General features: G+C 39.5%; 2 protein-coding genes across 2 annotated transcripts in view; both read right to left on the bottom strand.

Annotated features, from left to right (window-relative positions):
* Positions 1 to 15,060, bottom strand: part of LOC120559226 — a 339,258-nt gene that overhangs the window by 195,216 nt on the left and 128,982 nt on the right. The window contains exons 10-11 of the mRNA XM_039800789.1: positions 8,741 to 9,097; positions 8,283 to 8,498 (exon numbers count right to left, since the gene is read on the bottom strand). Of these exons, the coding sequence (XP_039656723.1) occupies positions 8,283 to 8,498; positions 8,741 to 9,097 (573 nt within the window). The remainder of the gene's footprint in view (positions 1 to 8,282; positions 8,499 to 8,740; positions 9,098 to 15,060) is intronic.
* On the bottom strand, positions 878 to 6,496 carry LOC120559524 (B-cell receptor CD22-like). The gene is made up of 7 exons (XM_039801262.1): positions 6,427 to 6,496; positions 5,910 to 5,991; positions 4,707 to 4,967; positions 4,196 to 4,277; positions 4,021 to 4,081; positions 1,968 to 2,185; positions 878 to 1,885 (listed from the first exon to the last, which is right to left on the bottom strand). The coding sequence occupies exons 1-7, from the start codon at positions 6,451 to 6,453 to the stop codon at positions 1,813 to 1,815; spliced, it is 804 nt and encodes a 267-aa protein (XP_039657196.1). The 5' UTR covers positions 6,454 to 6,496; the 3' UTR covers positions 878 to 1,812.

The raw sequence follows: 15,060 nt of genomic DNA, 5'->3' as shown, positions 1-15,060 counted from the left end.
AGGGATATCTGAAGATATCACAGTAACAATTTTCTTTTTGGTGAGACAAAAAAAAACATTTTGGTCCAAATGTGGTGACAGAAGAAAGACACTGCTGTTACCTCAATAAATATGTAGACTTTTTGTCATGGATCAGGGACTTAGAGGACTCAAACGCAGAGAGCAGGCAGGAGAAAGTTTGAAGATTTATTTGACCAAAAAATTAAAAACTCAACAACAAAGGGAGTCCTGAGAGGAGCAGGCAAAAACTAATCCCAGAGTGTAGAAATCAAGAACAGGGAATCCAAAAATCAAAGGAAGTACAAAAACCAGGAATTTGAGACAAAAGGAAATCCAGGAAGCAGAGAACTTGACTTGAACTGACACGGGGAGCCACAACAGGAACAAAATGATCTGACACAAGACAAAGGGAACACACAGGCTAAATACAAGAGGTAAGGGAGCAGCAGGACGCAAAAAACGAAAATTACTGTGGCACTAGTCTGGACATCTTACCGTGCCAACGTTGCAATAAAGGTTTCCTAAATGCCACATTTGATGTCATCTTACTAATTGATTGCAGGTTTTGTGTAGATTTGGACTTTTATACGTTTATTCCACTTTGTTGAAAGTGGAGGAAGCCTAGTGAAGAGTCCATAGCAACCAGTTTGTGTGTTGAATGTTAGCCAGTGTGCGTTGCTTAATGGTCTCACTGTTTTATTGTTTTATTTCATGTGAATACTAGTTTACTAGAGGAGTAACTTAGTATTTAAAGTAATGCAGTAATGCAGGAAGTGTGCATTTAATTTCCATGCTTATTGTGTTTCTACAACAACGTTAGTGAGTAAAGCTACTGAAATGGCCACCACACCATAACAGAGGAGTGGGATGCATCAGATGAGAATGCAGAGGTTTAATCACATAAGTCATGGCTGTAAAAGAACAATGGTATATGTATATATCTGCCAAGTGCAAACCATTACAGAAGGCATTGATAAATTGTTGGGGAGGGTCATGCCTTTTTTCCAAATCATTTTGGAGGGTCATAGAAAAATGATTTCTGGCAAGGAGAGTGTCAGGTCTATTATGACTAAAGATCCCAGAACTCCTCTGATGGCCCCTTAAATAAATAACGAACAGTCTCTAATGATGAAAAAAGGGACAGGAGATACAACAGGTGAAACACATCAGGGTGGTGCAGAACAATCAGACAGGTGGGAAAACACAGGAAGCAAAACTAGCAAAACTAGACAAGACAAGATATAAATAAATATATACTAATACACATGCAGGCCTACATGTGGGCTACACAACTGACCCCTCCTTGTGTCTCCCAGTTATGGGCAATAGTTACAAAGTTCCACTCCTTTTTATTCTCTCTGGGTGTAGTCCTTCCTCTGTGTCCTCAGCATGCCTGGGCGTTTACTCCTTGAATCCCAGGAAAGCAGGAAGGTCTGTCTTTACTCCAGTAAGAGTGAAACAGGAACCCCTTCATTATGTCTTCCTTATCTCCTCCACTGTCTTCGTGACTTGGAATACACATTGTTATGGGCTATTTCCTGATTAGATAATCAATGGTGCTCTGTGCAATATGTCATAAAATGCATGAAATACAGTATATCAACTTAATCCTAATACTCATAAATGTGTGTTCAACCTGCTTGAACACGCTCTAAAGTAGCGAGGAAGGGTGCACGTCTGTGTGTGGGGGGGAGCCCAGAGGGCAGGGGGAGGGGTTAGACGGAGCACCGAGGAGATGCTTCCTTCAAATCTTGCTAGTTTTTCAACATTACCAACCCTGCCCTTTAAAGAGACCTCAGATCTGTGTTGTGTTCAAACTCTTGGGTGTTTGCTGACTGTGCTGTACAGTTCAGATAAATCCTCCGCAGCCTTTTGATTTCCTGATCTGTGAATGAAAAAAAACATACTTAGAGAATGAAAAACCCCCAATATAAAAAAAACGTTAAAACATTTTCTGATGGACTCACTCTGTAGTAGCACTGGAACTCTTAAAGTTGACAGCACTGTACGTCACATCCTCGTCCTCCTCTTCCTTCTTGTGTCTGTGGGGCTGAGCTAGCCTGATGTTGGAGTAGAGAGCATCTTCCTGGTTTTTAGAGAAGCTAACGCTGGCATAGCAATTGTCTTCGTGTGGCTCTGCTGGAGTTCTCTGGACTGGAGCTGAAGGACTGTCATACACTGAACCCTGAAGGTGACATAGGCAAGTTAACATAGGCAGTTTAAAGGTCGTTTTTAGGTTCATACTTGTATTGTGGGGTTTCTTCTAGAACATGTTTACATTATATGTAAAGGGATATTTCTGGAAATATGAATATGTCTTTAAATTGGGTCACTTATGTAGTAGAAATGTGACTTTGTTTTTTAGAAAGTGGTGCCTTCTAGGCCGAGAAAAGCCAGAAAATGTGTTTTTGGCTCATGTGGATGAAAGACACCAAATCTCAGAATGCACTTGCTTTGTTTCCACCCACAAGCCACGCCTACCACTTATAGAGAGGCAGTCAACTGAGTCAAGTCTATTGTGTTTTATTGTCATTTCAACCATATACATGAAACAACGTTTCAGTGTGGCTCAAGTGGTGTTACATATTTAAATAAAAATTACATTATATAAAAACGACATACGAATGTGCGGTAGTTTGAATGCACATAATTGTTGTAAAAGTTTTCTGCTGAAAAGACAGAGCCAGTTTAGCAAAGTTTCAAGATGGCTGACACTCGGCTCCTCTCGGCTAGCATCGGCCAGTGACAGTCCCAGCCCCTATGGACGGGTTGAAAACATGCAGAACTACCTGGCTGTAGTTCATAGACTCTCTGCAACGATGCCTCCGATGACACTAAATGACGATTTTTGCGTCATCAGAGGCTTTTTTCCAGACACACAATACAGAGAAGTCTAGTCTCAGGGGGACATGAGAGAGGGAAGCACGGTCATTCAAAAATACTACTGGGTTTCTACTGATACAATGCTTAATGCAAAATATCCTTTTAATTCTAAAAAGACAACCTTATTTTCCTCACACTGTCTGTCTGATTATACCTGTATTCAACCTTTGTCTGAAACGCTCCGTTTTAGCGCCTGTCTCTTTAAGCCCCTCCTGAAAAATAGTGATGGTCAAATGAAGCTTTGCGAACCAGTGTCTTTACTTTATGAGCTCACTAGATGGCGCTCTCTGTTCAAAGAAAAAGGTTAAAGGAATGGCAATTCAATGGGTTTTCAAACCCTTTGTTGAACAGACAGCGCCATCTAGTGAGTTCAGAAAGTAAAGACACTGGTTCACGAAGCTTCATTTGACCATCACTCCTGAAAAAGCCTTGTCTGCTCTGATTGGTCAGCGTTTCCAGCTCTTCTGCATCTGCACTCTCTGTGTCTCTGCACCATCATTGCTGCCAGAAAATGACTGTAACGGCACTGTAGAGGCACTTTCTACCTACAGTATATATAGTACAGCTGTGACATCAGAACCATAGTGGAGTCCTAACGGCTCATTTAAAGACAGTTTCCGTGTGTGTGTTTCTCTGTGGATTGAGCATTTATATAGCACCTCGACCTGCTTTATAATAAAAAAGACATGACTAAATATGGGACCTGTTAGTATGATTTGTAGTGGCCTGTAAAATAAAATCCTCATATTGTAAAGCATCTGCAGGGTTAAAGGTGAGCGGCTTGTTCTGCAATTCCAGTGAATTTACAAATACTTCACCAGGCGTTCCAAATTCCTGGTTTCAACATTTATTTCATGTTCTCTGTTTTGGGATCAAGTCTCGTTTTCAAAGCCAAAAGTGAACCACAGGTTTGAGGTCAGTTATATTTTTGTCGGTGTAATGCCTACTGATCACCAGCAGAGGGAAATATAATTCAAGTATTGCCTAAATCCTCTTTATTTACAAACCCTATCATGTCTGTTTATATTATTTTATACAGTGTCCCTGTCTCAGCACCTTATAATTTAGCAGAGGACATGAAGCATTATTCAAATGTTTCCAGGTGAGAGAGGACTCTGACTGAACTCTTCTTCTGACCTGAGCTTGGTTGTCTGGTCTCTCTCCAGGCTCGCTGTTTCGTTTCCAGGACCTCTTTCTTCTGGAAAGGAGAATGAATGAACAATCAAATTAATCATCAAAATACAATTCTAACCAAATAAATGACTTAAGGATGCATTACTGAATGTAATCAGAGTAAAAATGAACTGCTCACCTAATAAATAGGAAGACACAGAGGAATATGATAGCCAGGAAAATAGCAGTGATGGATCCAGCAGCTACTGATTTCATTGAACCTGGGAAACAGTGATGAAACCAGACGATTCATTATGGAATTACAAGTTGTTTGGGTCCTTTAGCAACTGATAATTAGACATAAGATCATAGATCCTCAGAAAGATGCATTCTACATAATGACTCATGTGTACTGTAGTTTTGCTTGTGTTTTTTTCTCCCTCCTAAACACACACTAATGGAAGGATGGCTGCACTGCTTTTATTTGTTCATTAGTTTTGTCCTGCAATGTAAAAATTATCTTTCCAACAATGTGTGTTGATGTGAGTTTTTATGAATGTCAAACCTCTGGATTAATAATTATTGTTTTGTGCAAACATTTAATTTGCAAATGTATTCATGTTGACATGTATTTGTCATCAGATAGGTAGATAAAGAAGTGGAAGGTTAAGATCATGTGGGAGTAAATGGGTGAGTATGACTTAACGTACCTGCTACAACAATGAGATGTAAGGTGGATTTCTGACGTCCTCTTTTGTTCTGGGCTTCACAGTAATAATTCCCACTGTGTTCAGCTCTGAAGTCAGTGATGGTGAAGATCTGTCCTGATGCTTTTGGTGAGTCTTCATTCTCCTTGTACCAGGTGTAGTTAGCTGCTGGGTTAGCATCACTGCTACAGGTCAGATTCACTGAACTGCCCTCCAGGATTTCAGCAGAGGGACTCACTGACACAGAGGTATTCTGCGGACCATCTATAAGTGAAAACATCCGTTTTAATAAAATATGACTGGTTGGATAACTGATAATTATTAGAAATATACATTAGACATACAGTACAGTAAGGTGGGTTAGTAGAGCCCGTTTCTCTTATCATCTGTAGAATTTTGAAACATGAACTCTAATTTTACAGCTGTGATGTCCATCTCCACCTATTGGCTCCTGAACCTGGGAGCCAAACCATAATCTCACAACGGCAGTGGAGAGGAACATCAGGTAATGGTCTAGTGGCTTTGACCTCAGCCTCTTTAAGTGGCTTTATTACTACAATCTCATTCTTAATGTTATATTTCAGATTACGTTCATTTTAATGTGTAATGTGTGATATGATGTAAATTTACCTCGAGCAAATGTTGGACACTTTTAGTGACACAGAGTAAACCCACTGTGAATGAGTTATCCTCATGTCCTTTAAGAACCTATTTTCTGACCAGGTTGCAGGCTTCAGCTGAAATGTGAACTCTTTACAGATTCATTTTACAAGGAAGATTTTGGATTTTCCAGCTACAGGTCAGATTGACTGAACTCCTACCACTATCCCACCGGAGGGAAGCTTTGAAAGAGATCTATTAATATAAATTGACTTTAAAATATAAAAATTAGAAAATTCTTCATTGCCAAGTAAGTTGTACTTACAAGGAATTTGCCTTGATTATTGGTGTATACATTAGCACGTTAAATATTAAAAACAAACAATGATTACAGAAACAAATAAGACATAGATATAACTATGAATATGATAACAAAATATGGGTTTGTGACTGGATTATGAATATTTTGACAGCCCTTAACCACAGGATTAATCTTGCTGCCAAACAAGACTGTAACTACATATACAGCAGATGTGGTCAGCAAAGCAAGCCTTAAAGGGCAATCATCAGCTGAATGTGGCTTTTTAAATTAGGATTAATACTCACATTTCACATCAATAGAGAAGGATCTAGATGTCCTCCCCAGCTCATTCTCAGCTGTACAATAATACTGTCCAGAGTCAGAGGACTGGATGGAGCAGAAGACAAGCAGTGTTTTTTTATTGAGAGGTTTACCATTTTTGTACCAGGTGTATTTAGCTGCTGGGTTAGCATCACTGCTACAGTTCAGAGTCACTGAACTGCCCTCCACTATCTCAGCAGAGGGACTCACTGACACAGAGGGAAGCTTTGGACCATCTGGAGGAGAAAATGTGTAAAGACACATTTCATTAAAAACAATAAAAAGTCACTATACAGAAATTTATTTATATCATGAATAATACAGTGGGTCATCTGGTGAGGAGAAAATGTACACGTTGAAATCATGTTCTTGTTAATACAAAAGTTGAATGAGTGACTGAATATAAACTCAAATATTACACATAATGTCTTGAGTTTCTCACATTAAAATCTATAGTTTTCTAAGTTTGCTCTTTTATTAGTGACACTGGAGTAAACTCACACACTGGAGGAGAGCGGTAATCTTCATATCCTGTAACAGCACAGGAATAGTTGTTATTATCTTCAACAGAGACTCTGAGAGAAGAAGATGTTTCTCCATCCAGTTTCTGTCCATTATTGAACCAGACATATGAAGGATTATCAGGTACATTACAGCTGCTGTGACACCTCAGCTCTCCCTGGGTCCATGATCTTGTCACCTGCACCTGGAGGTCTGGAACTGTCCAGATAGATTAGAAATGTCATTTCAAACTAAACCATTTCAGTACATGCATGCAAGGAGACAGACAAAAGATTCACAAGAAAAAGAATTGGTCAAAATATTACAATGAAAATATTACCTGTAACAGACAGAGTGACTCCAGGTGAACCAGTGAAACCACCACGGTTTGTTATGAACCTGAACTTGTACTCAGCAGAGTCTCTCTCTCTCAGGTCTCTGATTCTCAGAGTACAGTCGTCGTTATGAAAGAAATACTCCACACGACCTGTGTAGTCTGAATCTGTTTTCAGATCTACAGGTGCTTTATTACTCCCTTTAGTAAACCATAAAGTTTTGTCCACCTTAGTTTGATACCTCATTGTGGATGGGTATGTGTAGCTGCAGTGTATTTCCACTGTTGATCCTTTAACAGCACAGATCTGAGTAGAGGTGTACGTCACTCCCCAGCCATCCTGACTCTGTATCACTGTAACACAGAGAACATCAGGAAGCCCAATCAGACTCAGAACTACATCAGGAGACAGACTTACATGTAGTGAAGGCTCTTCAGTGTGTGAAGCTACATTTCCCAAAACTACTTCTGCTCTCATGCCGTCCCACTTTAAGTCAGTGTTAGACAAAGATAATCTGATAGTACCAACTGGTTTTTGGGTCGGGGAGCGTGGACCAACTTTAGACTGTTTTACTGCAGTTTTATCTGAACTAGAACTGAGCTTAAGACTTATTCTGTATCACACAGATTTTTTTCTTACAGACCTTTTCAATAGAAATCCATTGCTAGGCAACAGACTGGCCTCTTGTTAACTTCCTGTCAGCTGATGTCACTAAAACAGGTAATCAACTTGGGGCGATTCAGGATGTTTATGTTTATATCTGTGAAATTGGGCCGTCCCCATGAATTAGAAAAATACAACAAACTACCTCCTAATATTTCTTTCTACTCACAGCTGTTACATCATTACCTACACACGTGTTATCTTTACAAGACTGAACATAAATATTCAGTCTTGTTTGTGTTCAGATGCTGTTTTAGTTTTGTTGTTATAGTTTGCAGATGTTACCGGCCAGTTTCAGATTATTTTATCAAGTCCCTGTGGTTATAGTAGCAGTCAAGTTGTGCATTCTGTTGAGTCAGTATCTGTTCTCTGTGAGATGACAATAAATGTGAATATAATCAAATGGTTTTCAGATTCATCCTTACTAACATAAATACTGTCATAAATAAATCTTCAGAAACTCCATTTTAAAGTTTAAAATCAAATTAACAAGCTGACAGTATGGATTCTGTTTCAGTCCAAAACTGTTCAATTAACTGCAGTTTAGAGCTTTTGGCCATGACATCATAAATCATCAAGTCATGGAGCATCTCAATAACAGAATTATTAAATATAAAATGAAGCAACAGCATATTTTATAGTTCAAATCGTCCTGAAATAATAGTAGGAAAGAATTTTGAAATGTAACATCAGAACATAAAGTATATCTGAATATTTCTACTACTGAAGTGATTTTTGTTTCTATGAATAATCCTGCTGCACCTCCATTAAGAATCAGAAGACTCCAGTGAGATTACGTCTGAAATTGTCATTGTATTGTAATGTCAGTGTGTTTGTGTCCTGACACAGTAAACTCACACACTGAAGGAGAGGGGAACTTCTCATGTCCTTTCAACCCACAGGAGAAGACGTCTGTGGGATTAAACCAGGTTGTATAAGTAGATGTCTCCACCGAGGTAATGTGTTCTCTGTTCTTGAACCAGACGTAGGAGAGACCACCAGCTGGACTGCAGCTGCTGTGACACTTCAGCCATGCATAGGTCTGATGGACTCTGGTCACCTGCACCTGCAGAGCTGCACATGAGAACAAGAAATAATATTTCATCACAGGTTCTAAAAAAAAAAAAAAAGTACATACACATCACCACAACAGTTGCAATTCCTAGAAATAGCAGCGAGCAATTAGTAACTGTATTTATTTATTAACTGTTTGTTAAAAGTAATTTCACACACTTATTATTCGTTATCAACATGTTCAGAGTTTTTAAATGTACTGTGTTGGTTTATCTGGAAGTATTTATTAATGAAAATATTACCTGTGACAGACAAAGTGACTCCAGGTGAACCGATATATCTTCCACCTTCTTGGTTTCTTGTGAACCTGAACTTGTACACAGCTGAGTCTCTCTCTCTCAGGTCTGAGATTCTCAGAGTGCAGTCCTTGTTTTTATAACTGTACTGCACACGACCTGAATATTCTGAGTCTGTTATCAGATCTACAGGTTCAGAATAATTCATTTTAGTAAACCATAATGTTCTCTCAAGTGTAGTAACACTCCCTTTCCATCTGGATGGGTATCTGTAGCTGCAGTGTATTTCCACTGTTGATCCTTTAACAGCACAGATCTGAGTAGAGGTGTAAGTCACTCCCCAGCCATACTGACCCTGTATCACTGTAACACAGAGAACATCAGGAAGCCCAATCAGACTCAGAACTACATCAGGAGACAGACTTACATGTAGTGAAGGCTCTTCAGTGTGTGAAACTACATTTCCCAAAACTACTTCTGTTCTCATGCCGTTCCACTTTAAGTCAGTGTTAGACAAAGATAATCTGATAGTACCAACTTGTTTTTGGGTCGGGGAGCGTGGACCAACTTTAGACTGTTTTACTGCATATTCATCTTAACTAGAACTGAGCTTAAGACTTATTCTGTATCACACTGCTAGGCAACAGACTGGCCCCTTGTTAACTTCCTGTCAGCTGATGTCACTGCAACAGGTAATCAACTTGGGGCGATTCAGGATGTTTATGTTCATATCTGTGAAATGGTCTATATTTGTACTTCTTTGTTGGGGAATTCATATGTCTGTTTTTAAAAATGTGTATATAAATCAAGTATTAATGTTATTTCTGGTTTATGCTAAAGGGAAAAGAAGAATGTTGAAATATGCATATCATTCAGTTTTACAGAGAATTTATAATGCTAAGGAACAGTCACAGCTGAACACATGATCTCTGCTCTGCAGTTAATCTCTAGGTGCACTGAGGCAGGACATCATACAGAGGGTGCAGTGAAGGAACAGGTTGTATTGAACCTGTGAACAAAATAAAAAGGCAGAAGATTAATATTAGAAGGGTGAAGTGTACAGAAATAAAAGAATCTGCTTGCACGGTTGCTTTTCTGTCTGTGGTCACTCAGGCTGCTGCAGAGTGTGAATGGAAACTGTAGAGAAATGCAGAACACTGAGGTGAGGGCAAATAGTGTGACATGTAGATAACACACACAGACTTGTCCCAGAGAGAGAAATAGCAAGATACTAATATACAGTGTAGATATATATATATATATATATATATATATATATATATATATATATATATATATATATATATATATATATATATATATTAGAGACCTGAGAGTATCTTAATGTTAGCTGTTCCTGGGACTGCACTTTTCTGGACAGAGATCCCAGATACACACACATAAATATAGAATCAGCTTTGCTTGGTTGCTTTTTTTGTCGGTGGTCAGGCTGCTGTAGAACGGAAACTGTAAAGAAATGCAGAACACTGAGGTGTGAGAAACTCACACATGGCTGTGATTTTCAACCAAACATGGATGTGTAACACACATAAACCTGCAGACTGGTAACATTTGGTGTAGGCACACAATGTTGATAATGATGTTGATTAGAAAAAGTACTTTTAATAATGTTGGCTTGTTTAGGTGGCTCCGCTGGATAAACTGTGTGCAGAGATGTCCTACATTTAAAATGGGATGAAAACACAGGAAACTAAAAGGGCAACTCTGAGAGCACAGACCTCCACCAAGCCATGCTCTATTTCACAATGCTAATGCAGTGTGAATTTTCCCATCCGCCCTGTGATTCAGATCAGCTCTGAAAAGTGAAGTGTTTTTTTCTGTAATCCTGCTAAAAGACAGTAACCTGACTCCGCCAGATGGATTGCTTTGCATTTGCTCGGCATATCCATCTGGGAACTTTCCGTTGGAGAACTTTTGAGAAGGGGCGAAAATACTGGTTAGCTGATTGGATAAACCATCTGTCTATCACCTACGTTGGTGATAGATGGGCCAAATCAACCAATCAGATCCACGAAGCGTATGAAAATACAACCACAAGCCCGCCCCTGCTTCTGCAGGCAAAGCATAGCTCGTTAGCTCAGCAAGCAAGCAACATGTTGGTAAAGGATATGTGCCGTTTGTGTAACGAGAATTTCTGAATAAAAGGCACCATTTCAGGTTCCCGGTCCATATTCCAAAAGAAGGATTCAAGAGAAAAAATCATTAGCAAGCGGCTAACAGAATTAGGGCTACCGCTTTCTGAAAATACTGGTTAGCTAGCTGATTGGATAAACCAACTGTTTATCACCACCTAACCCGCCTCAAAACCAACACTGATTGGCCCAGTCGTTTGGCGAACTGCTCCAAATTTTCTCTATCTCAAGATGCCAGACTGATCTGCGAGTGGAAAACTGGAGCTCACGAGGCTAAAAAGACAGACAAACAAACAAACCAACAGACAAACAAATCAAGCCAAAAACATCACCTTCTTGGTAGAGAAGACACAACATTTGAAAAAACCCTCAGACCTCACAGTATCAATCTATAAATTGGGAACTCTCTGAGCGTGACCCCAAGTCCACGCGTACAGCGTTTGCTGCAAAAGAAAATAATGGCGAGCCAAAAGTGGCCGTGGTGCGGATACAGACAGGCAGGCAGGCAAGCAGAACAGGGTTCTTATTGCCCTGGGGAATGACTGACAGGCTGGAGATTGTAGGAAAAAGATAACTTTATTTCTATAGCACATGAAAGCAAAATGCAATTCAAAGTAGTTTACATAAAACACTAATATACATATGTAAATATAAAGGCCATGCCAGTGATTAAGTTTACGGATGGACAAAGCAGGCCAACCAACCCTAGCATACAGGGATCAATGGTGAGTTAGGGCCTTAAGATTTGTTATGGACCTCAATGCTCCATGGTATACAGTATCTAAGAAGTGAAGGCATTAGGAAGATGCATATATTAAACAGCACCATAGTCAAACACAGACATAAAAGTAGCAGCAACAAGTTTCCTTTTTGCATCAAAAGAAAAGCAAGACTTATTTCTGAAATAAAAACCCAGCCTCAGCTTCAACTTCTTCACAAGTTGCTGAATTCAAGGTTTAAAAGAGAGAGAATCGTCAATTAAGAATTTTAGGTATTTATATGAAGATACAGACTCAGTCACATTGCACTGAAACGTAAAAAAAGATGGAAGGTTCAGTGGCTCTTTCTTTGATTTTGTGAACATCATGACATTTGTTTTGTCAGGATTCAAAATCAATTTCAGCTCATGAAAGCTGTGTTATAGTATCAATAATAAAAGCCGCTAAATGCCTTACTCTCATATCAAATCAGTGACCAAATCCTGTTTTTTCCATTTACGCAATATTAGCAAATTAAGGGCTGTGGTCTCTCAGTTAGAACTGGAGATGCTCATCCATGCTTTCATTTCCTCCCGTATTGACTATTGCAATTCACTTTTCTCCTCAGTCAATAAATCTGTCATTCATCGCCTGCAGTCCATTCAGAGTGCTGCTGCTAGGCTTCTTACAAGATCAAACAGGTGTACCCATATCACCCCTTTGCTCTGCTCCCTTCACTGGCTTCCTGTAGCTTACAGGATCCAATTCAAGATTCTGACCATAACCTACAGGGCTCTACATGGTCAGGCCCCTGTCTATCTTGCTAACTTAATTCATTTACACACTCCATCCCGGTCTCTCAGGTCTGTTAATCAAAAATCTGCTTGTCATGCCACGACTCGTCTGAAAACATGTGGGGACAGAGCTTTTAAGGCTATGGCCGCCCAGACTCTGGACTGCTTTACCAACTAGCATTAGGTTTGCGGAGAATGTGGATTGTTTTAAGGGACAAGTGAAGACTCACTTGTTCAGGCTAGCTTTCGGGTAGCCTATGTCTTTTATTTATTTGAAAATTGATTCTGTTGTACTTGTATCTTATTCTATTGACTATTTTTACCATGTTTTATTGTTTATGCACATTGTAAAGCACTTTGTGACCTTGTCTGTGAAAAGCGCTGTATAAATAAATTTTACTTACTTACTTACTTACAATATATTGTAAATGTAGATGTGCACTACAGTACCTTGTACAGAGAGAAGGAAGACAACAAATCCACTCGCTGCTGCTGTTAAACTCATAGCTGCTCCTCTGGTCTCTGACACATCAGCAGGTAGATCACATACATGAGAAATACTGTGTGTCAGGAACTCACAATGAACATGTCTACATTCATTGAGGGAGGATGTGGTCTTTGAAGACAGTATGCGTCTTCTGTGGTGTCCTGACTTCCTTCCTTTTTACATCATTAAAATGCAGACTGTGAGCAGACAAATGTCTGTAAATCTCCCAGTTAAAATGAGCAAATTATTCTTACTGTTGTTTTGCAAAAGATGCATTAAGTTCTTAAAATATGGTTTATGAAAATTAAGGCTTGGGTATGAGAAGACACTAGGCCAAGATTGAATATGTCACTTGTACATACGCTACCGGTAAAAAGTTTTAGAACACCCCAATTGTTTTTGTTTTTTATTGAAATTTTAGCAGTTCAAGTCCAGTGAATAGCTTGAAATGGTACAAAGGTAAGTGGTGAACTGCCTGAGGTTAAAAAAAAGAAAGGTTACCCAAAACTGAAAAATACATTTCAGTATTTTACAAAAAGGCCTTTTTCAGGGAACAAGAAATGGGTAAACAACGTAAAGCTGTTCTGCAGCAATGGAGGTTGATCAAGCTTTGAAAGTTGGTGCTACGAATTCCCACAGGTGTTCCAACTTGTCTGGATTACTTATAACCCCCTCTGTTTGTATAAAAGTATTGTTGGAACACACTGTGGTACCATACCCTTGTGAGCATTATTTGAACAGTATTGTACTGCAGAAAGTAGTTTCATTAATATGTTAAAGTAGTGTTGCTATAAAAATGGCAGGGAAAAGGCAATCAACAATGGAAGAGAGACAGACCATCATAACACTTAAGAATGTTGGTCTTTCCTACAGAGAAATTGCGAAGAAAGTCAAGGTGTCAGTGAGTACAGTATTCTTCACCATCAAAAGGCACTTAGAAACTGGAGGAAACTCTGACAGGAAGAGGTCTGGCAGACCCAAAGCCACAACAGAATCAGAAGACAAGTTTCTGAGAGTCAACTTCTTGCGTGATAGGCGGCTCACAGGACAACAGCTTCAAGCACAGCTTAATAGTGGTCGTAATACGCAAGTCTCAGTTTCAACTGTAAAGAGAAGACTTCGAGCTGCAGGTTTGATAGGTCGAGTTGCAGTAAGAAAGCCATTGCTAAGACGTCAGAATAAGAAAAAGAGGCTTGCCTGGGCCAAGAAACATCGTCAATGGACTACTGAAGACCTGAAGACGGTGCTATGGACTGATGAATCAAAATATGAAATATTCGGTTCATCGTGCGTGCGCACATAAGGCTTGTATCATGTGGCCGCGCCGACAGTTTTGTTGTCATTACTTAGAATTCCTCATGGGGGACACAGAAACTACGCACTATAGCTTTAATGAACGTCTGTTACATTCAAGCCATTGCCAAATGAGTTGTTACAAAGCTAATCAAGACTATCAGCTCCACACAACTCTCTCTGTATTTCTCAGTACGGCTGTGTTCAGAAGATTGTGTCGTCCGGTGACTTTCGCACACCGAAACTTGAGTGAAGACCTCTTAACTCTACCTCTTACCTCTCATGTTTTTTCAATCTTCTATGTCCTCCGTAGCTACTAGCAACTGCGTTGGGGAGGGATGGGGGCGCGATCACATAAGGCTTGTATCATGTGCACACTCTGACAGTGTTGTTGTCATTACTTAGAAGACTATCAGCTCCACACAACTCTCTCTGTATTTCTCAGTACGGAGGATTTTGTCGTCCGGTGACTTTTGCGCGCCGAAACTCGAGTGAAGATAATTACCAGAGATGTTCACAAGTCATTTTTTGGAAGTCCAAGTCGAGTCTCAAGTCTTTGAGCTTGAGTCCAAGTCAAGTCTCAAGTCTTTTGCCACAAGTCCAAGTCTCAAGTCTCCATCTCCATCTGATCTGTCCGTAACTCTGTATTGTTAAATCTTATGAATTCAAAGCATGTGCTGTAGCTACCATCCATACAGTATGCAATGGAATCTGAAGAAACACAAATTAAGAACTCTGTTTCAATTCCATAACTGTAACTTCAACATTTCATTATATGCACTGCATTTGTCTGTGTTACTAAGTGGCTGTAAAGCCCAATCTCATCATGCATTACATTTTTTAGTGTTCAAAGTTTGAGGGAAACATCTGTATTGAAAAAAAAATATTACCCTAAGTCCAT

The sequence above is a fragment of the Perca fluviatilis genome, chromosome 1, assembly GCF_010015445.1.
Source record: "Perca fluviatilis chromosome 1, GENO_Pfluv_1.0, whole genome shotgun sequence".
Lineage (NCBI taxonomy): Eukaryota > Metazoa > Chordata > Actinopteri > Perciformes > Percidae > Perca > Perca fluviatilis.
Note: the sequence above shows the minus strand (reverse complement) of the source record. Positions and strands in the feature narration are given on the sequence as shown.